Raw genomic sequence first — 20,454 nt, forward strand, 5'->3', positions numbered from 1 at the left:
TCAAACGCATAACGTCGTGAACCGTCGAAAAGATGACTCGTCTCTTTTTTCTCGTTTCTGTGAAATGTTTCGTCTATTTCGGTATCCATGCGGGGATGTTGCTGGTACGCGCAGTGTTCTGGACGATTTCGTTTCTCTTGGACGTTCCATCTTGTCTTCCAGGTTGAGGCTGGAAAAAACGGGAAAACGAACATGTTTGCGGGAAGAAAAGAGAAGTGAATCCAGGGTCCAGCCAAATATCCACGAACTGGAGTTACCGATAATATGGTTAGACTTGTGGTTAGACGCCACCGCGCTTCAACTTTCCATCATGTCGGAACCGAGCAGCACGATACTACCACCGACCGGCTTCGGACATGCCCGGCTAACGTGGAACTTGGGATTTCCAACGGGGATGATATTTTGAGGGTTCAGCTCTCTTGTCAGCTTCATGGTCGAGTGGATTTGCAGGCGCAAGGGAAATTGAAAGGTTGCTTGGCGCTCGCCTACAAAATAAGTTGGCGAGAGCGCTAAACCGGGCAGGGCATTAACGACTCCGTCCACTAAACTCGAAACGGTCCACTGTCCACGAGCTCGCCAGGACGCCAGGTGGTGAGCCAGGTGGTGAGCCAGGCGATGCCCAGACTCTTCTCCCACGCGATGGCCACGCTCTGTCGGCGGTCTATCACATTCATACTGCCTGACATGGACCTGACATGGTCTCACGCAGGACGCAGGGGCCGGTTCCAAGTCCCGTGAAGAGTCTTTGGAATGTTGGGAAAATAGCTTCACACTTCAAAGTCTCTTCAGGCTCTAAGCACTGGGCGATATGCAGTATCGAGGTCTCTCTTTTGCCATCAAGGACGGTCCGAGAATCGGCTGAAACTGCCATCCCATTTCACTTCTTCTGTCTTTCACTTTCAGATGACAGCGGACAAGCGTCCACAAAGGAAGGAGCAGTGAGATGGAAACCTGCAGTCGGTGGATCCGTATCTCTCTCTAACAGAAAGAGCAAAAGGGGGGATTGACATGTCAACTCCATTCTCTTCAAAACACCACAAGACACTTTAAACCAATCACAATCACCCATCTCAGGCCTCGGAAGAGAGACAAGACACGATATCAAAGACCATCAACGGTTGGCGGGCGCTGAATGGTGTTTATCTCGGGAGTGGATCTCCTATCCGTACCGTTTGCCCGTCCGGCCGGGATGGGGCGTGAAAACATGGCCCTCCAGCTGGAAGAGTGGTGGGCGCATGGCCACTAATCTGGCGCATGTCAGGGTACCCACGGAGCCTGCCTTTTCAGCGGGCCACCACTGGTCACTGATCATTTTAGCTGTTAGGTTCGCCTCCACCATCACAGCAGGACACCACCACCACCACGGACCACCTTCCGTTGTGTCTTGTCAGTTTTCTCTTCGTTCTTTCCGTCCGTTGCCCGTCCGTCTTGTCCCCGCCTCTTCAGTTTTCCTTCCTATGAACAAAGCCTTTTGCTCACAACCACCATCACCCTGCTACACACACAAGGCACACCAAAAGCAAACATAATCTCGACCACTGCAGTCACCCCAACCCAGCTCTCGCAATCGACAACGGGGTCCCCCCCATTGCGGCACTAAAAAGAGAAAGCTCGATCCCTCCACTAAACGAAAGATAGACTATCGCTGCCCTTCATCTCGGCATACCCCCCCGTTCCCAAAGAGACCCGTTCCAAGACCTGGTTGAGCCTGGAGCTTCTTCCGCTCGTCTCCGCTTCCAAGTCCTTGTGTCCTCGCAGTACCAGCTCTGTCCTTTTCATCTTTCACGTTCACGCAATTCGAGGCGAATCGACGACGACCACCACACCACCAACTGCCGTCCACCAGTTTCAATCGAGTTTCGCAAGCCTCACATCCTCACTCGCCAATCGCTCCTCACCGCTTTCGCCCATCGATACCGAATAACATCGTTAGTCGCATACGATAGGCCCCAAGATCCAGGGTCCAGGCTTGTGTTCACGAAGCGCCCAAGATCAACCGCCGCCCCAGACAGACAGACAGACAGACAGACACGTGGTGGTCTCGAACAACCATCTTCCTCGACCTTCGAGTCGACCTCGCGATTCGCTGCGGCCAGTCCGTACCGTGACGTAAACAAGCAGAAAGAGGAGCTCAGCCAGCACGCTCCACACACACGGATTGCGCCTTCAGGAACGGAAAGACGGGATATCGCCCGCTTCGAATCGAAAGAACAAAGAGACCGAACTCGGGCCGTCCGCCGTCCCAAAAAGTTCTTCGCTGCTGAACTCGACTACTGTGTGGTGCCAAGACCTGAAACCCGAATAATCATTAACCTTGGGTTCCCACTTCGCGACTTGTGACAGACCCACCAAGCACCACCAGCGAGCGGACACACGCAACACTTTCCAGCTACCAGCAGCCCTTTCAGCTGTCCCCGGCATGGACTGCATCGCCTAATTTTTTGTTCGATTTTATATATACTTTGAAAAGAAGGTATTCAGCCGCTTTTGTCATCGCATCTAGAAGCTGTCGGCAGGGCGGGATGGGAAACAGCCAGGGAAAGCCCGTCGATCTTGACGGCGAAGGTAAGGCGAAACCCTCCTTTTTTGCTGTGATGACCAGTTCCAGGCTCCAGTTTCACGTGCCTGTCTTTGATCTCAAGTTGCGATGATGCTGACTGGACATGTGTCGTAGTGAACCTGAATCACTTCCGTCTTCTGCGGGTAGTCGGTCGAGGTGCCTTCGGCAAGGTGCGCATTGTCGAGCGAAAAGATACCGGTCTATCATTCGCCCTGAAATACATTAGAAAAGATGAAGGTAGGCTCTGTTCGACTTCGAGGACTTGATGGCGCAATGGCTCACTCTCCCTAGTTGTACGTTCCGAGAGTGTTAGAAATATCATCCGAGAGCGGCGAATGCTCGAACATGTCAACCACCCTTTTATTTGCAACTTGCGATACAGCTTCCAGGATATCGAGTATATGTACGTTACAACCGAGCTCGACATTGGCGGAAAAACAACTGACGACGGACCAGGTACCTGGTTGTTGACCTCATGAGCGGCGGTGATCTACGTTTCCACATCTCGAGAAAGACGTTTACCGAAGCGGCGGTAAGGTTTTGGATCGCAGAGCTTGGCTGTGCCTTGCGCTACGTCCACGGGCAAAACATCATCCACAGAGACATCAAGCCCGACAACGTGCTTCTCGATGCTGATGGACATGTCCATTTAACTGACTTTGTAAGTTCCAGACCCTGGACCCATATTCTTGTGTAATCAGGCTAATTATATACGCTATCAGAATGTTGCTTCGGACATTGTGCCGGGAAGAAAATTAACGAGCAAGTCCGGTACCTTGGCATACCTTGCGCCAGAAGTCTATGCTGGCAAGGGCTACGATGTCCGTGCTGATTGGTGGTCGTTGGGTGTTTTGTTCTACGAGTGCATTTATAACAAGGTACGTACCGTCAGAGTCTAGGGTTGGGCAGACTACAATGTCTTGCTACGCCATCTCACTTGACAAGAAAAGCCATGCTGACTGACTGTACAAACAGAGGCCATTCGAGGGCAACTCCGAATCATCACTCAGCCAGACTATCCAAGCCGCCAACCCCAAATTCCCCGTCACACAGCCTCCAGTCCAGCTAGACTGTATGTACGCCATAAAGGACGCTTTGGAGCACAACCCGGACAAGCGTATGGGTCACACCTGGGAGAGCTTCATTTACCATGACTTCTTCTCTGTCATCGACTTTGACGCACTGGAGAAGAAGCAAATAGAGCCAGTGTTTATTCCGTCATCGGAGAAGACGAACTTCGACGCTACATACGACTTGGAGGAGCTTCTTCTGGAAGAAGCACCACTAGAAGCCCGGGCAAGGAGGCAGAAGCCGCGCGAGAAGCTAAAGGATGACGCCACAGACAAAGAGGTTCGCGAAGAGGAGCTCTATCAGATGATTGAGACCGACTTCCGTCCCTTCGATTACACATTAGCTGCCTACAAGAAGTAAGCCTCCCGCTTCGTGCCACGTTGCGGCTTTGATGCTAACAAATCCCAGAATCACCGAGTCACAAGCCGAGACACCCAACGGCCAGCCTACCCCCGTGACAGACGAAAACGCGCGCCCGGCACAAGCCCTAACAACAGACGAAGCGACACAGATGACCTCGCACGCGCACTCAAACTCGCAAGCGACACAGATGACCTCGCACGCGCACTCGCACTCGCAAGCGGTCCAAACCCACCACCCCAACGGCAGCCGCTCCTCCTTCCAACCCCCCAATGCCCCCAGCGGACAAGTCGCTCACGACCGAAATGCCCCAGAGCGAAGCAACTCGATTCCGAAGGCCCCAGAACGGAGCAACTCGATGCAAAGCGCCCATTCACATTCCCACGCCTACAACGCCTACGACTCGCAACGGGCCGCCGTCGGCCCCCGACCTACCAGTTCGCACCGCCCAGGCCGCAGCGGCGGCGTCCCGCCCGGCCGTCCCCCGCCATTGCCTCCTTATCCTCAAGCATACACCACCCCCGCTCGTCAGGGCCGAGCACACGGATCATCGTTGATGGTAGGAAGTCCGACGGGGGGTGTGCAAGTTACGCTGGATGGAGGGGGTAGCTGGAGCGACTTGGCGAGGCAGGATGCCACACTGCCGGTGGATGCGGCAGCCGCACATGGTGAGGGGGCCAGTGGTGGGAAAGAAAGCGGAGGTGGAGGGATTTTTGGATTGTTTAGAGGGAAGAAGGGGAGGGGGAGCAGCCCGAAGCCGAAGGAGAGGGGAGTTTTGGGCAAGGAGGGGGCTAGGGTTGTTATTGGTTAAATGAGGGGAGGGAGAAAAGGGATTTGAGGAGGGTGATTAAAAGGATGAGGAGGAAGATATTACGGCGATATATAACGAACATAAAGGGAGCTCGTCCAACAAGAAGAAGAGGAGGAGGAGGATATATCAGGAGTATCATCGGGTGCATCATCATCTTTCCACATCTATGTCATACATATCATCATCCATCAGCGTCATGTTGAAGGGAGTTTGCTCATTGGGAAGTTCACGGGCGCAAACGGAGGTGGGGTTGGGGGCTTAGGAATGAGGCATCAGAGGAAGCCGTCAAATGTTTTGAACAAAGTATAATCAAATCCAAAGATATTGGAACTTTGTTTCGAGCTGCTCGGTTTTTGCTGTGTCGAGGATTATGTTATGGTAACTGGCTTACATATCTTGGTTATTTATCCGTTCCTTTTTTTTTTTTTTTTTCTTTTTTTTTTTTGCGTTGTCTTGGTTTGCAAGATCTTTTCGATACCCAGATAAAGAATAATATTATTACGTCAGCATGTGTTTGTCTCGCCAGTCCTTCACGAGTCGCTCAATACGCTATCATGAAAGACCTAGCTGTATCATCAGATATCCTGTGAGGGCAGTTCTTACTCACCGTCGGCATTCTGCATCTTCACATCCTGCGATCGATCCGTCTTGACACATGTCAGCTAGCCAGCCACGTGTCATCTGGGCAGCTGGGTATGGTACCCGTGAGGTGTCGTTGGTCGCATCATATTTTCAACCTTACCAAGTTAGGCTCTTCACCTTCGTAGCGCTTCAACAGCAATGGTCGGTTACTATAGAAGGTACTACAAAATATGTCACCGTCTGACATAGATCTAAATCATGGGAGTGTCATGAAAGAAGCCTGAGATGTCATGTTGTTGAGCTGAACGAAAAGGGGCCAAGATTGAGGAAGTGGCTCGTGCTTTGGCATGCATAACGTATAGGTTAATTATCCTAGCTCGCTATGACGACGCAGGTCGGTCCGGACTTGACACTGACTGACCCGACCAACCTCGCCTTGACTTGGGTTGGGACGAACCGTCCGCGATTCCATCAACATCAACATCAAGCACCACATCCGGCTCCAACACTTCATCGCCGCTCAAAGCAACGTACCTCTAAACGTCTTTCTTTTCTGGCCCAGGGCTTTCATCTCGTAATCTTCAACGGGCTGCCAGGCTGGGCTGCTCTGAGTCAAAGTCTTATCTTTATCGGCCACTGATACTAGCCCGGATGCGATGCCTGACCCCGAAGGAGTGTCAGAAACGATGCAAGTTAAGCTGACGAATGAGAGGAGACCGCAAAGCTATCCCAAAAGCGCAAGTGGGCCAGACTCCAATATTGGATTTTTTTGGAGGTCAATGGCTTCGGTGGCTTCCTTTTGCGGTGGGATTGTGTAACACCAGCAGTCAGGTTCGCCAGGTTCGCCGCCGTTGGATGAAGCCAATAAGCACCCGCAAAAGATGAAGACCAGCCCCGACAATTCAGGCACTGGCACACGTGTTAGGCTCCATGGGGCTGAAGTTGCGATGGCGGATTTTTCATGGCTAAGGTTCCGACGGTTTGCAGGTGATCACTGTCACCGTCAGTCACTGTCACCGAGGAGGCTCTGAAGACTCAAGCGCGGAGGCTGCTCCGATGGTTAGGCTGACAGCGGTACGGTGATATTCACAATTCTCGAGGCATTGTTGTTCTTGCCAGCTCAGCTCAACAAACATTTCTCCATCACAGACAGATCTTGGAAAACAAATGCCCGCTGGTTCATCCAAAACTGCAATCTTGAAGTCATCACCGTCATCATCGACACAAAAATCTTCAACTCAAATGCGGAGAACACCCGACGGAACAAAAAGCCCTGGAAATAGGGACTGACACGCTGTAGTAAGAAACCGCTAGCGGCCTTCTAGCGTGCGGAGGTAGAGTGAGATTGGGTGACATTGGATGGCGTTCAAGGGGTGGGGATCAATGCCAAGCGTGGCTTTTACGATGGACATTGACGAAACGTGAACCATACATCTTCAGCGAGAGGAGTTGTGAGGAGGTGTTGAGAGGAAAGAAGGAGGTCGGTTGTGAGAAGGGAGACGGGACAATGGGGCTCTTGGGATGTTAAGGTAACCTCTCGATAATGAGGTGAAGAGACAGAGCTCAGAGTGAGGAAGAAACGATGTGACGACTTGAGGTTTAGGACTCTTCAGAAAGATTTCACTTCCTGAACGGCTGAAAGTCAATCTTCACTTATCACATCTTTAACCTCCTCCTCGTTTCTTCACGTCGCACCAGCTGAACAAAGCCAATCCCACCTCACTCTCCCCTCGCCAACCCAACCTTGTCTTTCCTCCTTCTGCTTAACAACCACAACCCCTTCAAAAATAAACGAGCCAATAACGACTCCTACCCAAAAAGCCGACACCATGCGTCCGTCTCGGCGCCACAGAGGCTGATAGCTCGAGGAACTTCTACCAGAGCAGCCAAAAGACAGGAAAAAGAAGAAGAGACAAGAGAAGAGGCTGAGCCCCTGCCGGGCATCCGCCCACGATCAACAAATTTACACTACAGTACGACCCTGATACTGTCTCCAATGTTGATGCTCTCTATACCCCTGTCATTGACACCCTCCGGTCGGCCATCGATAAAGCTTATTGGGTGCCATGATGCGCCATCGAGTCTTGGAATATCGCCTCCTGGATCCCCATCCGGACAAGGCTGGGACAAGACTGGTCTAACTGGACCAGGTGCCAGGCAAAATCCCACGCTGTCAGCCTGCCTGGGCCTATCAACAAAGCAAAGTTTCTCGGTGGTACGAAAAGGGTATACAGCTTGCAGAAGCTGGGGCTGGAGCTGGCTCGGTAGTAGCGTAAGCATGGATGTTTCTGGGTTTGGATTAGGTTTGGGTAGGTATGAGTCGTATACATAAAGCTCCCATGGCTCCTCTCTTCGTCTCATCTACGTTAGCGAGTCTGATGCTGGTTGTCTCCGGTCTCATACAACTCCCGGGCGACCTCTCCTCCACCATGATCACCATGCTACCTCTCACCACCCTCTCCCTAGCCCTACTGTCACCAGCAGCAGGAGTCTTGGCATCAGCAAAACCACCCATCAAAGTCCCAGTCTCACCAGCCGGACGCCGTTCAAGTCCTTCACTCATAACCCGCAGCGGCGATGGCTTCATCCGCGCCTCCGTCCACGCTGCTCACGGCGCTCCCAAGCTTCGACGGAGACAGGAAGATGAAGGATTGCACAACCAGAACCTCGGAACGACTTATACCATCGACATCGAGATCGGGACGCCTCCCCAGACTGTGACGCTTATCTTGGACACCGGGTCGCCGGATCTGTGGGTGAACCCGCAGTGTGAGACCTCAGGACAGGCGAAGTACTGCAATAGTTTCCCGCAGTTTGATTACACCAAGAGCAAGACGATCAAGGATACGGGGGCGGCGGATATCTTGAGTTATGGCAAGGGGAATGTGACGATTGAGTATGTGACTGATGATGTTACTATCGGTTGTGAGTCCTCATCCCTTCCTTCTCTTTCCTCTTCCACCGTACCTAGCGTAGACTGACAAACCCCCCAGCCGCGAAAGTCAAATCCCAAATCCTCGGCGTAGGCTTCGAATCAACCGACATCCCCCTCGGAATCCTCGGCCTCTCTCCCTCCGTCAACCCGGGCGTCTCCCCCTACCCTTACCTCCTCGACTCCATGGCCTCCCAAGGCATCATCTCCTCGCGCGCCTTCTCCCTGGACCTGCGTAGCATCGACAACCCCAGCGGGGCCGTCATCTTCGGCGGCGTCGACCTCGGCAAATTCTCTGGCAGCCTCGAAAAACTCCCCATGCTTGACCCCTCCGATACCCCCTCCGGCGCTGACCGGTACTGGATCGTCCTGTCGGGGGTAGGCATGACTTACCCAAACGGCCAGGTAGAAGAGTCCGAGGAAATCGCCGTCCCCGTCTTTTTGGACAGCGGTGGCACTCTGTCCCGCCTTCCGTCGACCATCTTCCAGGCGATTGGGGACTCTTTCCCCGGGAGCCAGTACGATCCCGAGTCAGGGTTTTACATAGTCGATTGCTCGGCGGCTAGTCAAGAAGCAGGATCAGTCGATTTCATTTTTGGGTCTAAAAAAATCCGTGTGCCGTATGCGGATTTCATCTGGGAGGTGCAGAAAAATGTGTGTGTCGTTGGTGTCTTGCCGACCGAGGACGAGCCGGTGTTTGGTGATTCGTTCCTGCGCGCGGCGTACGTGGTTTATGATCAGGATAATAGGAACTTGCATCTGGCTCAGGCGGCGAATTGCGGAGAGCAGATTGTGGAGATTGGGAGCGGGGAGGATGCGGTGCCGAGTTCGGCGGGGAAGTGTAAGGATAGTGGACCGACGAAGACGGCGGGCGGTGGAGGGTTGGATGTTACGGCTACGAGGGCGCCGACGAGGACGGCGGCCGGGAGTGGGCCGGCCGTGACCAACTCGGAGTTTGGACCGGGACCGGCGGGGACGAGGGTTAGTACGGGCGGGATTGGATTGCCGACGGGGACGGGTGGTGGTGGTGGTGGAGGTGGAGGTTCGGGGGGTGGAAATGGAAATGGGAAGGATGATAGTGCGGCGAGTGGGCTGGATGTTGGGGTTATCGCTGCGGCGGTGTTGGCTGGGTTAAATATGCTGGTTGTTTGGCTGCTATAATGGGCATGATGGCGCGGTGTACATGATGATGTTATGACATATTGAATGGTTATGGGTATTGAGTATTGGAACTAATCATGTTGGCGTTGGGATATACCGCTATACCCCGTCGGTCAATAACACAGGGCGGATTTCTTTGGATATATGTCGATGATACACTCCCTTGTCATTGAGCAGTAATGAGAATCAAACATAACCGGACTTCTTCACTATTGGAAGGTGGGGAGTGAAGAGATGTGGTTTGAGAGGGAAGGTGGAACTTGTCAAGTCAAAGTCTTCTCAAATTTCCCCTCTTTCTCCCACGCAGCTTCGACTTTCCCATCACCACCAACATCAACACAGGACTAATATTCAGGCATCATCAGCGGCTTCAATCTGGGATTGACATACCCACCTGAGCCAACTCGAATCGTCGCGCCCATGTGTGCAACCGGTTTGGCGGGAAAGTGACCACCGGATTACCGTGACGGACACAGATAAAAAAAAAAGCACCGAAAGTGAGACAGCAACTGGGTGGGCATAATGCGATGAGAACGACATCTCCCTCCACGACCTCAACGCCCATTCTGACTTCACCGCCGGAGTCAGAGTCAAGTCAAACGCCAGACCAGATCACCACCAAATCAAAGTCGAACTCTGGCTTGTCACCAACGAATGGGACGAACTGTCCTGCTGGGTATGCTCATTCCAATACTAGTTCTCTTAGCAGCAGTATTGGGGTTCTGGTATCTCGGAAGGAAAAGAAAGCAGCGACGCGACCAGCGACTGCGCCTCTCCGAGGGTGGAATTAGATGCGGTGGGGACGGTGAGGGTTGTTGATGAAGATACGAAAAGGAGGACGTGGGAGAGGCAAGAGTTGGAGGGGTCGGGGGTTTTGGGAAGTTCTGATGTTGAATGTTGAGTTACCTCTAGATGATGATCACGAATAACAAGACATGGAAAAGGATGTGTTCCCAGCAAACTGGGCATTCGGCAAAAAGAATCCTGGGTATGAAGAGAATGTGGTAAAGACATATCTCAACATATGCCAATACATGAACAACAACCAGTACTTGTCAGCGTCACCTGCTGTCGCCTTGATAATTGGGATGCTGAGGTTGAAATGATGGAAATGTCGCCCGCTTGATTGGTATCCTTGAAACATCCATAACCACAAACCAGAACACCATACATGTGTAAGACAGCAAAATCACTGAAAGCACCATAACTCCAAACCCCGCGACCCTTTCCGCCCATCTAGAATCAGACTCGAGCAATCATGCACTTGCTTACGCCTTTCTTTTCTTTGCCTTCTTCGCCCCACCACTTGACGAACCGCCCCTCCCCAACCCAGCTTGTATCCTTTGAAACTCCTCCTCGTCAAGTTCCGGTGGCTCCTCCGCCTTCCTTTTGCCTCCCTTCCCCTTCGGCTTAGCTCCATACTTTTCCGCCAATTTATCAAACATATCCCCCCTACTCTGCTGTCTCGCCAAGATCAACGCGGCCAGGGCACCTTCGCCGTCATCCTTCTTTCCTTTTCCTCCCTTGCCCTTAGCCTTCCCACCTTTACTGCTGTCACCATTACCGGAACCCATCAACTTGTCATAAACCCCCAACTCCTTAGCAAGTTCTTCCGCCTCCTTCGCCTCCCCCCTCGCAGCCTTCACCCTCGCCGCCCGCTTCTTCTTCGTCTCCTTGGTATAATTCGGATAAGCCTCCACCTCCCCCTTCTCAATAGCTTCATCAATCCATGTCCTAAACCGCTCATCGTCTTCCAACACATTAGATAACAGCACACTCTCGTATACTCCGTCCATATCGCCCTCGAATTCGGTGTAAGCGGCCAGAACATCCGATCGCTCTTCGTCGGAGTTTTTGTAAGTCTTTGCGAACGCCTCGATGGTGGCTTCGGAGATGGAATCGGCAAAACAGGATTTGTAGTAGTCGGCCCAGTTGAAGTCATCTTGGGCGAGAGTGTCTGACGTTGAGCCCGTGGTGTCGTAGAGTTGGCGGCGGGTGGGGGAAGAGAGGATGGCGTGGGCTAGGGCGATTTGTTGGAATTTGGCGGTGGCGGAGTCCTTTTGTTCGGCTGGGACCTTGTCTAGACACAGGCATTCGGTTAGTCAAGCACACGGTAAGAAGACCGAGAAGGAGGGAGGGATTGCAGGAGGGGAAGGAGAGCCATAAAGACGAAGAGCAGAGAAAGGGCTAGAAGTAGGGAAAAGGGAAATAGAAATTGGGAACAGGAGAATAGGGAGGGAAAAGTCATACCAGGATGGTTCTTTAACGCAGCCTTCCGATACGCAGTCTTGATCTGATCGGCGGTCGCATCGCGCTCAAGTCCAAGGACCTCGTAAGGGTCGATGGTGGGGGGTTCTTCGACGTCGGAGAGGTCATGCTCGTCGTGGTCATCTTCGCCAGAGTCGGAAGGCGGTTTCACGGCTCTTTTGGTAGTCCGAGGCATTGTGGATTAGTAGTACCGCAACAGTGTTCAACGGATGCGCGCAAATGTGAGTTATGGCGATGCGATGCGATGGATTGATCAGTTGGTGATTTAAACAATGGTCTGGGGAGACGCGACGACGCGGCTTATCTTATCAGGTGACAAGGGTCCGTGAATCTGTCGTAGGAGTGGCAGACTGACAGCTGTCTGTAGAAGTGACGGGCCGGCGAGGGAGCTCAAGGTGTTGGTCAATTCCACCTGTCGACTTGTCATCTCTCCCTCCCTCACCATCACCCGCACCAAGACTCAAGATGACTTCTTCGATCCAACCAGGAGACCACCAAGGCTACATGCGCCTGGCCCTCTCTCTGGCCCAAAAGTCGCCTCCAAAACCTACCAACTACCGCGTTGGAGCAGTCGTCGTGGATATACCCTCCAACACCATCCTGGCGACTGGGTACACCTTGGAACTGGAGGGCAACACTCATGCCGAGCAATGTTGTTTCATGAAGCTGGCACAACAACATGGTGTCTCCGAGGAGAAGCTGAGTGACGTCCTTCCCTCGAACTTGGCACTCTACACCACTGTCGAGCCGTGCTCCCAGCGTTTGAGCGGGAACTTGCCATGTGTGGAAAGAGTGCTGAGGCTGGCAGGGTGTATCAAGACGGTCTATGTTGGAATACTGGAGCCGGAGACGTTTGTTCAGGAGAACACGGGAAGGAAGTCTTTGAAGGACGCGGGCATTGAGGTGGTGCATATCGAGGGGATGGAGAAAGAGATTTTGGAGGTTGCCACTGCTGGGCACGTCAAAGAGTGAACAACACCAAGAAGACGAAATATCAACGCATATAAATCAAATCTATCGCTACTTCTGGCTTTTGTCTACACCATCTTAGAACTTTGGTCCCTCAAGAATGGGCTTGGCCTCCTCAGTCCTCCACCAGCTCTTCTCACCACCAGGATATTCGAACCGATCCATGCTGTCCGCCTTCATCTCGACGGAATACCCAGGCTCCGTGGGAGTCTGATAGTACCCATCCTTGATAACAGACGGATACAAGAAGTGCTCATGAAGATGATCAACATACTCCAACACCGACTTCTTCCCACTGACCACCACATAATCAATCGTGCTCAAGTGCTGCGTATACTCGGGCAACCCGACACCGCCCGAATGCGGCACAATCGGCACGCCATACTTCTTCGCAATCAACAACACCGCCAACACCTCATTGACACCTCCCATCCGGCAAGCATCAATCTGGCATACATCAATCGCCCCGCTCATCAACAACTGCTTGAACACCACCCTGTTCTGACACATCTCGCCCGTAGCCACTCCAATCCCATACTCCTTCAGCGCCTCCCTAATCGCCTTGTGGCCGAGGATATCATCCGGGCTAGTCGGCTCCTCAATGAACCACGGCTTAAACTCCTTCAGCTCCTTCATGTACTCAATAGCCTCCGGCACCGACCAAACCTGGTTGGCATCCACCATCAACACATTCCCCTTATCATACCCAATCACCTCCCTCGCGATCCCCAACCGTCTCTTATCCTGTTCCACACTGCCACCAACCTTGAGCTTAAAATGCCTATACCCCTTCTCCATCGTCTCCCTCAACAACGCCTTCATCTTCTCCTCCCCATACCCCAACCACCCCGCGCTGGTAGTATACGCCGGCACAGCCCTGTTCTCCTCCGCCTCCTTAATCCTCTTTGTCTTCGTAGGTTCCATCGCCCTCAACATCTGCACCGCCTCCTGCGGCGTGATCGCATCAGTGATGTACCTAAAATCGATACACTGCACAAACTCCGAAGGACTCATCTCCGCCACAATCCGCCACACGGGTTTTCCAAGGACCTTGGCCCACAGGTCCCAGATGGCGTTGACGACGGCGCCCAGGGCCAGGTGGATCACGCCCTTTTCCGGGCCGATCCAGCGGAGTTGGGAGTCGTTGACCAGGTGTCGCCAGGTTTGGCCCCAGTTGGCGACGAGACTGGAGAGGGTGCGGCCAAGGATGCGGTCGGCGACGTGGTTGATGGCGGAGCAGACGATGTCGTTGCCGCGGCCGATGGTGAAGGTCTGTTTTTTTGGGGGGAGAGGGGTGGTGTTAGTTTCCTTGATGCTTTCTGGTTTGGTTTGGTTTGGGTTTCATGCTGGGAGGGGGAGACCGGGAGAAAAAAGACGAACCATGCCATGCCCGGTGTACTTGGAGTCCGTCTGGAGAATGCAGTAAGCGGCCGAGTAGTCGCCGGCGGCGTTCATGGCGTCGGAGCCGGTCTTGTCGAGGGAGGTGGGGAAGCGGACATCGCGGGTGGTCCAGCCCGTTATTGTGATTTCTTGTTCGGACATTGTGATTGTTTGTGATGTTATTCCTGGCGACGAGGGGGCTGCTATGGTGTTGAGAGACGTGTGAGAGCTCCTTTTCGTCAGGTTCACTAGAGGTAGGCAGGTAATGAGCAAGAGAAGAGAATTGGGAACAAGTTGTATTTCAGTCTACTGAAGGGAAATGGTTTCTCGGTCTCGGCTCATCGTTTGCGAGGCCCAGAGCTGCCATCGTCGGTCATCTTGAGCCGTTGGGGACTGGGGTAAACTGGGGTAAACTGGGGAAGAGGGCACGCTTGTGAGGGGTATGGTGGGGTTAGCCTCGCGGACATCTGTTAGTGGATGACTTATTTCAGCCTATAATATACAGTCAATATCGTGTACTGAGCTAACAGACTTTGAGGGTCAACTTTTGATCGTCTTCATGAACTGAGCCTTCTGATTGATGGATAAATACAAAGCTTCTCCAAGTGGGGGTCATTGATGGTTGATGGGATTGAACCGTTCCTATCACCTTTCAAGTTTCAACCTTTCATCCTTCAGCCTGAGTACTATCAAGGTTCGCAAAGTCACCAGACATGAAGGAATCACAGGCTTCGAGTTGGAAGGAATATTTCCCCCGGTCAACTAGGTTCTGGTGGGTGATATCTCTTCGTCTTCCAGTTGTCCTTTGTCTTGACTAAGTTCACAAGAATTTGAGTGTGGTACTCCCAGTTATCTCTTCAAAGAACGAGTCAAGACTTATAAGATACACGTGGAAATCGTCATCCCGGAGAGTCTTTTCAGGTACGGTGCCAGGCAATTGGCGACTATCTGAACACTGGTCAGTGAACCGCGTTCGGATCGTTCAGGGTCATGACACGTCAAGTCCAAGCGGATGAGGTACGATGTCTGTGTTCGAGTCTGTGCGAAGACCAAGTTTGCTGGTTTGTTTCTCATCCAAACAAGACTCAGCCGCCAACATGAACAAGGCCAATAAGTGATGTTTCTGTTCAGTCGACTTCGGACTATTGTTTTGGACAAGAGAAAAACACAACTCTGGGAAGCTTAGAAAGAAAGTGGACTAAACCAATGCTCATATACTTGGTAGGAGAGGGCAAACCTTCAACAATTGCCAAAGCATCGGTCGAGCGATGTCGGGCTGTTCCGATGATTTCCATGTGGCACTGAGCCACGAGTCAGAACCCAGGTCGATCTGTTGAAACATGTTCGCCGCTTCACTAACCGTTGCTTTATCTCCATAGAATATTTCTAGAAACTTTTTGTTGGGTCACCTGTTCAGAGTCCCATTGTTCTAGCCTCCGGTCTCGCGATTGTTGTTTCTAGGGATTGTCGGGGGTAGCACAGTGACCCCAGTGCCTCATCAATATCGGTGACTCAAAGCAACAAGACTACCGGTTTCTGTCTGTCGGAAAATATTAGATATCAACTCCTCAACCAATGTTTCTCGGCATTTCACGAGTCTAGGGGAAACATCGCAACATGACCTCACTGTCGTCGACAAAACATAGGTATATTGGGGTTAGGGTTGGTATAGCGAAGTGCACTAACAATTACCCGCTGACCCACTCCGCCAAGTGCCTTCGCTGAATCGCGCAACCTCAAACTTGGACTTTCTCTTCTCCCAGCCGAGAAACCATGATCACCCGCTCCAGTCACACGACAATGGCTGTCTCAAGAGACACACGCTCTCATATTCTCCAACGCTACTGGTCAAGCGACCACCATGTTGTGGACCGGCGAGATTTGACCCAGCTGAAATGATGGAGCTGGCCAGAGCAAACCGGAGCTCTTATCGCAATGTCAACATCCAACCTCCCACCGTCAGTGTCATCGTTCGAGATGGCCGTTACGATGACGGCTCCCTGCCCTTTTCTCAAAACCTTTCGATTGTCCCTGCATCAGTGGGATACACGTGTACGGATCCTGGCTTTGGTGGAATCGATCAACTACCGCAAGGACCGGATGTTAAAAAGCGTCAGAAAGCTTGGATGACACGGGAGTGGAGGTCATCGGCGCTTCTAGGGTTCCAGTATCAACGTCTTCTTTCATTCTAGACTTTTGACTGGAAGCCCAGAAAAGCTGAATGATTCAATTTCCAGAGACACGCGTCAGTTCAGGGTCTTTTCGCTAATTCTGACAGGTCACCCTGGACAAGCACCCTGACCACCCTTTTCCAGCTCTACCAGCCCTGTGAGTGAAGCCAAATCCGGTTTTGGCATTGGATGGGAAATCGTCATGGGTCCCCCATCCACTATCAACGAGTGATGGACACTCCAACGTCATATTACCCAACAACCAGTCCTCGTGGAAAACATTCAATATGAACTGCCCTTTTCATGACCCCGGCAGTGTTTCACACAATATCTCTCCCATATTGACTGACCATCACCACAAGTTGTCTGACTGATCGTCAAATTACCACCATACAACTCACACAATGACAGGAATGGAACGAACAAGAGAGGCCTTCCACCTCATGACCACCAACAAGGTGCCGAAACTGAGGAGGAAACTTCAAAAGTCTGTCTCGAAGCAAAAACGCGGAGATGAGCCGAGGAGGGTGGTATCAGACACATACAGAAAGAGCAAGTCCTCAAAACACCACATCACCACTGCCGACATCAGCAGTCCCATCACAGCAACACCCCCATACCTGCCTCCCGTGACAGTAACACCGGGAATCAGAGAGCCAGAATGGTCGGAATACCTATGGCACTCTCCTCCTCGGTCCCCTCCTCGGTCCCCTCCTCGGCGGTCCGAGAAGAAACAACAACAGCAACCTGAACCCGAAGAAATCCCAGAACCAGACTCACCTGTCAGAATTATTCCCGAGCTCTCGCACCTTGCCATCAGCGATGCAGACCGCCGGGCATCTATGAGCAGTGGTCCCTCGTCCCCGGTGTCTCAAGGCTCACCGAGACGCCGGGCAAAGACACCCATCTTCTCCATCGGCCAGCTAGAAAACATTCCCCGACCACGCAACGCCCTAGCAGACGAGAAGCGCTCCAGCGTCGCGCAAATCGCCGAAGAGTATCGCGCCCTCCTCGAATCCCGCAACTCCTCCATCTTCTCCCACACCCGGTCAGACCCAACACATTCCCGGGAGCAGCTGAGGAGACAACAGACCACCTCATCACGACGAGCCCAGTCACAACCACCCATTTCACGTACCAACACCACTCGCAGTCGCCACGCTGGGAACGGTGGCCACCGCAACAGCCATACCGGGATGCACACCTTGGCACCTTCAGCACTGAATCTCTCCCCTCAACTATCCTCCTTTCCCAGACCACCAACAACCCCCAAAAGTCTGCAACCGGAAGCACCATCCCCAAGATCAGACGACGGAACTCTAGTAGCCTTTGACGACGAAACCGTTTACTTCAAACCCGACTTCGCGTCCCCTCGTCCCCCTTCCATCTCCGACTTTCCCCTCCCCATTCCCACTCCCACTCCCGCGCCGATAGTCCAGAAAGACTTGTCACTGCAAATCTGTCTCGACCTTCTCACCAGGGACCTCTCAGCGCATCTAATGCCGGGGTTGAGGCACCGACAGGCCAGGAATTCGACAGAAGGGAAGAAGGAGAAGCTGTCTACGGAAACGTCGGCGCTGCAGGTGTGGGTTATGATTGAGGGGTATGAGAAGTTGAGGGAGGAGTTGTTGCTGCAGGATGGGAAGTTTGGGGTGGTGGTGGAAGGAGGAGGGCCACAGAAGGAGGCGGTGAAAGCTATGTTGGACACTTGGCTGAGTGCGCTTTATAAGATTTATGATGAGTTGAGTGAGGAGGCTTTTGAGGTTAGGAGTGAGAGTAATTATTCGGATTATGAGGATGGGTATGTCTTGGAGTAGAGCAAAAGGCAGAGAATTCAAGGGAATGATTCATGGAAATATGGGTTTGCATGGCGTCGGGCTTGGAATGGACTGTTTATTTGGAGACTCTGGTGGTCTGATGGTTATGGATATGGATTGGATATGATTATACCCGGAAAGACATATAGAATGCATTGGGTCGGAAGTTTGGAGTTTAGCTTTTGTTTGTTTAGATTCTGGTTATTCTAGATAGCGGATCATAGATGGACAACCCATTTGGTGTACGTTCATCTCCTCTTCATTCAGGTATTCCACGTGGTTAAGTTACCAGCCCCGGGTACACGACCGTTGCACTCCTTCTGGAATAGTATCCATGATGGCGAAAAGAGCGTCAGGGGAAAGTTCGCCTTCGATCCCAAGGAAGGCTTCGATCCTCTCCACCATCACGGCAATAGGAGCCGGACTTTCGCCATGGCTTCCGTTCTGAGCTGTGGTACTTTTTAAATTTTGTTGATTTTGTTGAGTTAGATCTGTACACTATATGCCTCTATATCGAGCAATCACTACACGTATCATCATACAAATGCCCAGACAGAAGATGGCAAACATTGGAGTGTTTGTTTACATTCGTGGACCGACTCACTGACGTCATTGTCTCGTTCATGACGTACCGTAAGTAGTCTAAGAAAGCACTGTATTGCACACTGTCCCCGCATCTCTCCATCTTCGATTCTAGGCTTCCCCGGATCTTGGCACATTCATCTCCAATTCATCATCTTGAAATCGCGATTCCCTCATCGCATATTGCCTCTCCCCTAGTAAACAAAATGGACGACGACTTCGACGACGCTGAGCTCCTCCAAGCCCTCGCCGCTTCCGAAGCAGCAGCAGCAAGACAACAACCCCAACGCCCACCAGCACCAGGCCGCGGCGTCGTCCAACCCACCCCCCAACGTCTCGACAAACCACCTCCCTCCAACTCCTCCTCCTCCTCCGGGCCGCGAATAGTCCAACCCACCCCGCAACCCCTCCCCGGCGGCGCCACCCCTGGCTCCCGCTCCTCAGGCTCCTCCATCCTCGTCTCCCCCCGCCAAAAAGGCAACCCGGTCCTAGCCTCCATCAAGTCCACCGCCTGGGAATACTCCGACATCCCCTCCGACTATGTGTTGGGATCCACCACCTGCGCGCTCTTTCTGTCCCTCAAATACCACCGCCTGCACCCGGAATACATCTACACGCGCATCCGCCTGCTGCAAAACCGCTACCTGCTGCGGGTCCTGTTAGTGCTAGTCGATATCCCGAACCACGAGGAACCCCTCCGCGAATTATCCAAAACGAGCCTGGTCAATAATGTGACGGTCATCTTGTGTTGGTCCGCCCAAGAAGCGGCGAGATACCTGGAGCTGTACAAATCGTACGAGCACGCGAGCGCGAGCGCGATTAGAGGGCAGCAAAAGACGACGTACGCGGAACGAATGGTGGAGTTCGTTACGGTGCCGAGAAGCGTGAATAAGACGGATGCGATTGCGCTGGTGAGCACGTTTGGTAGTTTGCGGAACGCGATCAATGCTGCGACGGAGGCGAATGGCGAGGAGCGGTTGAGTGTGGTGCAGGGGTGGGGGGAGAAGAAGGTGAGGAGTTGGAGGAGGGCGGTGGAGGGGAGTTTTAGGGTTAGGAAGGCGCAGGGACGGAAAGCTGGGACGGGGGATAGTGGTGGGAAGGGGAAGAACAAGGTGCTGGAGGAGGCGGTGGATGTTGGGAGGGTGGTTGGGTCGGGGTCTGGTGCTGGTGTTGGGACACAGTCACGGACGCAGACACAGGTACGGCAGAAGGAAACACAGGACAGGGCTGGCGCTACCGGGCACGGGCCGGAAGACGATAATCTGGACGAGATTGAAGCTGTTATGGCTTCTGAGGAAGCGGGACCGGCGGTGGCTTCGGGCTCGAGTTCCACCAACACTCCAGCTTCTCGGAGACGAGAGGAGGAACTTAGCGGCGGGATTGCTGCTGCGCTGGCAAAGCTGAGACAAGGGGGTTGACGAGGTACGCCAAACATCCCGAACACGGTTTGGGTTCCGTGAGGGAAGAACGTGTCTGTTCCACACGAACAAGCGGGGATGATTATTCGAAGATCTCTCCGGATCCTCAACCAATACGACAAATGGATATTCCTGAACTCATGCTGATGATGCAGCACCAATATGGACATGAGAAGGGAAAACATCACCAGTTTTCACACCGGAAACACCAGCATCGATCAACGACAGAACATCTCCGCCCTCGTTCAATGTAATTCCATGTCCTGGCAACCTACCGTACATAAATCTGCTCAGTTAGTGAAGCCTCTACAACACTGACCACCACTATCTTGCTTGCGTTTCAAAGCACAGGCTCGGACTTGCACCGTACAG

At 52.7% G+C, this 20,454-nt stretch overlaps 7 protein-coding genes across 7 annotated transcripts; 5 read left to right on the forward strand and 2 right to left on the reverse strand.

Moving 5' to 3' along the window:
- Positions 1-2,522: 2,522 nt before the first annotated feature.
- Positions 2,523-4,802, forward strand: B0H65DRAFT_429619 (kinase-like domain-containing protein; the record flags this gene model as incomplete). Its single annotated transcript, XM_062824837.1, has 7 exons — positions 2,523-2,565; positions 2,675-2,797; positions 2,852-2,963; positions 3,017-3,221; positions 3,283-3,438; positions 3,536-3,987; positions 4,040-4,802. 7 exons carry the CDS (start codon positions 2,523-2,525, stop codon positions 4,800-4,802), a joined length of 1,854 nt encoding a protein of 617 aa, XP_062680090.1.
- A 3,020-nt stretch (positions 4,803-7,822) lies between these two features.
- On the forward strand, positions 7,823-9,477 carry B0H65DRAFT_428422 (aspartic peptidase domain-containing protein; the record flags this gene model as incomplete). Its single annotated transcript, XM_062824758.1, has 2 exons — positions 7,823-8,309; positions 8,378-9,477. 2 exons carry the CDS (start codon positions 7,823-7,825, stop codon positions 9,475-9,477), a joined length of 1,587 nt encoding a protein of 528 aa, XP_062680091.1.
- Positions 9,478-10,745: 1,268 nt separating this feature from the next.
- B0H65DRAFT_549528 (uncharacterized protein) lies at positions 10,746-11,920 on the reverse strand (the record flags this gene model as incomplete). The annotated part of the gene is made up of 2 exons (XM_062829667.1): positions 10,746-11,557; positions 11,728-11,920. The coding sequence occupies 2 exons, from the start codon at positions 11,918-11,920 to the stop codon at positions 10,746-10,748; spliced, it is 1,005 nt and encodes a 334-aa protein (XP_062680092.1).
- A 262-nt stretch (positions 11,921-12,182) lies between these two features.
- On the forward strand, positions 12,183-12,843 carry B0H65DRAFT_215889 (cytidine deaminase-like protein). Its single transcript, XM_062821988.1, has one exon. It carries the CDS (start codon positions 12,211-12,213, stop codon positions 12,715-12,717), a length of 507 nt encoding a protein of 168 aa, XP_062680093.1. The 5' UTR covers positions 12,183-12,210; the 3' UTR covers positions 12,718-12,843.
- On the reverse strand, positions 12,755-14,492 carry B0H65DRAFT_215892 (enolase C-terminal domain-like protein). The gene is made up of 2 exons (XM_062821989.1): positions 14,095-14,492; positions 12,755-13,986 (listed from the first exon to the last, which is right to left on the reverse strand). The coding sequence occupies exons 1-2, from the start codon at positions 14,254-14,256 to the stop codon at positions 12,793-12,795; spliced, it is 1,356 nt and encodes a 451-aa protein (XP_062680094.1). The 5' UTR covers positions 14,257-14,492; the 3' UTR covers positions 12,755-12,792.
- Positions 14,493-16,669: 2,177 nt separating this feature from the next.
- Positions 16,670-18,082, forward strand: B0H65DRAFT_549531 (uncharacterized protein; the record flags this gene model as incomplete). The annotated part of the gene is made up of 1 exon (XM_062829668.1): positions 16,670-18,082. The coding sequence occupies one exon, from the start codon at positions 16,670-16,672 to the stop codon at positions 18,080-18,082; it is 1,413 nt and encodes a 470-aa protein (XP_062680095.1).
- Positions 18,083-18,805: 723 nt separating this feature from the next.
- B0H65DRAFT_215949 (restriction endonuclease type II-like protein) lies at positions 18,806-20,320 on the forward strand. Its single transcript, XM_062821990.1, has 2 exons — positions 18,806-20,086; positions 20,238-20,320. Exon 1 carries the CDS (start codon positions 18,871-18,873, stop codon positions 20,080-20,082), a length of 1,212 nt encoding a protein of 403 aa, XP_062680096.1. The 5' UTR covers positions 18,806-18,870; the 3' UTR covers positions 20,083-20,086; positions 20,238-20,320.
- Positions 20,321-20,454: the final 134 nt, after the last annotated feature.

Source organism: Neurospora tetraspora (genome assembly GCF_033439725.1).
Source record: "Neurospora tetraspora strain CBS 560.94 chromosome Unknown B0H65scaffold_5, whole genome shotgun sequence".
Taxonomy (NCBI): domain Eukaryota; kingdom Fungi; phylum Ascomycota; class Sordariomycetes; order Sordariales; family Sordariaceae; genus Neurospora; species Neurospora tetraspora.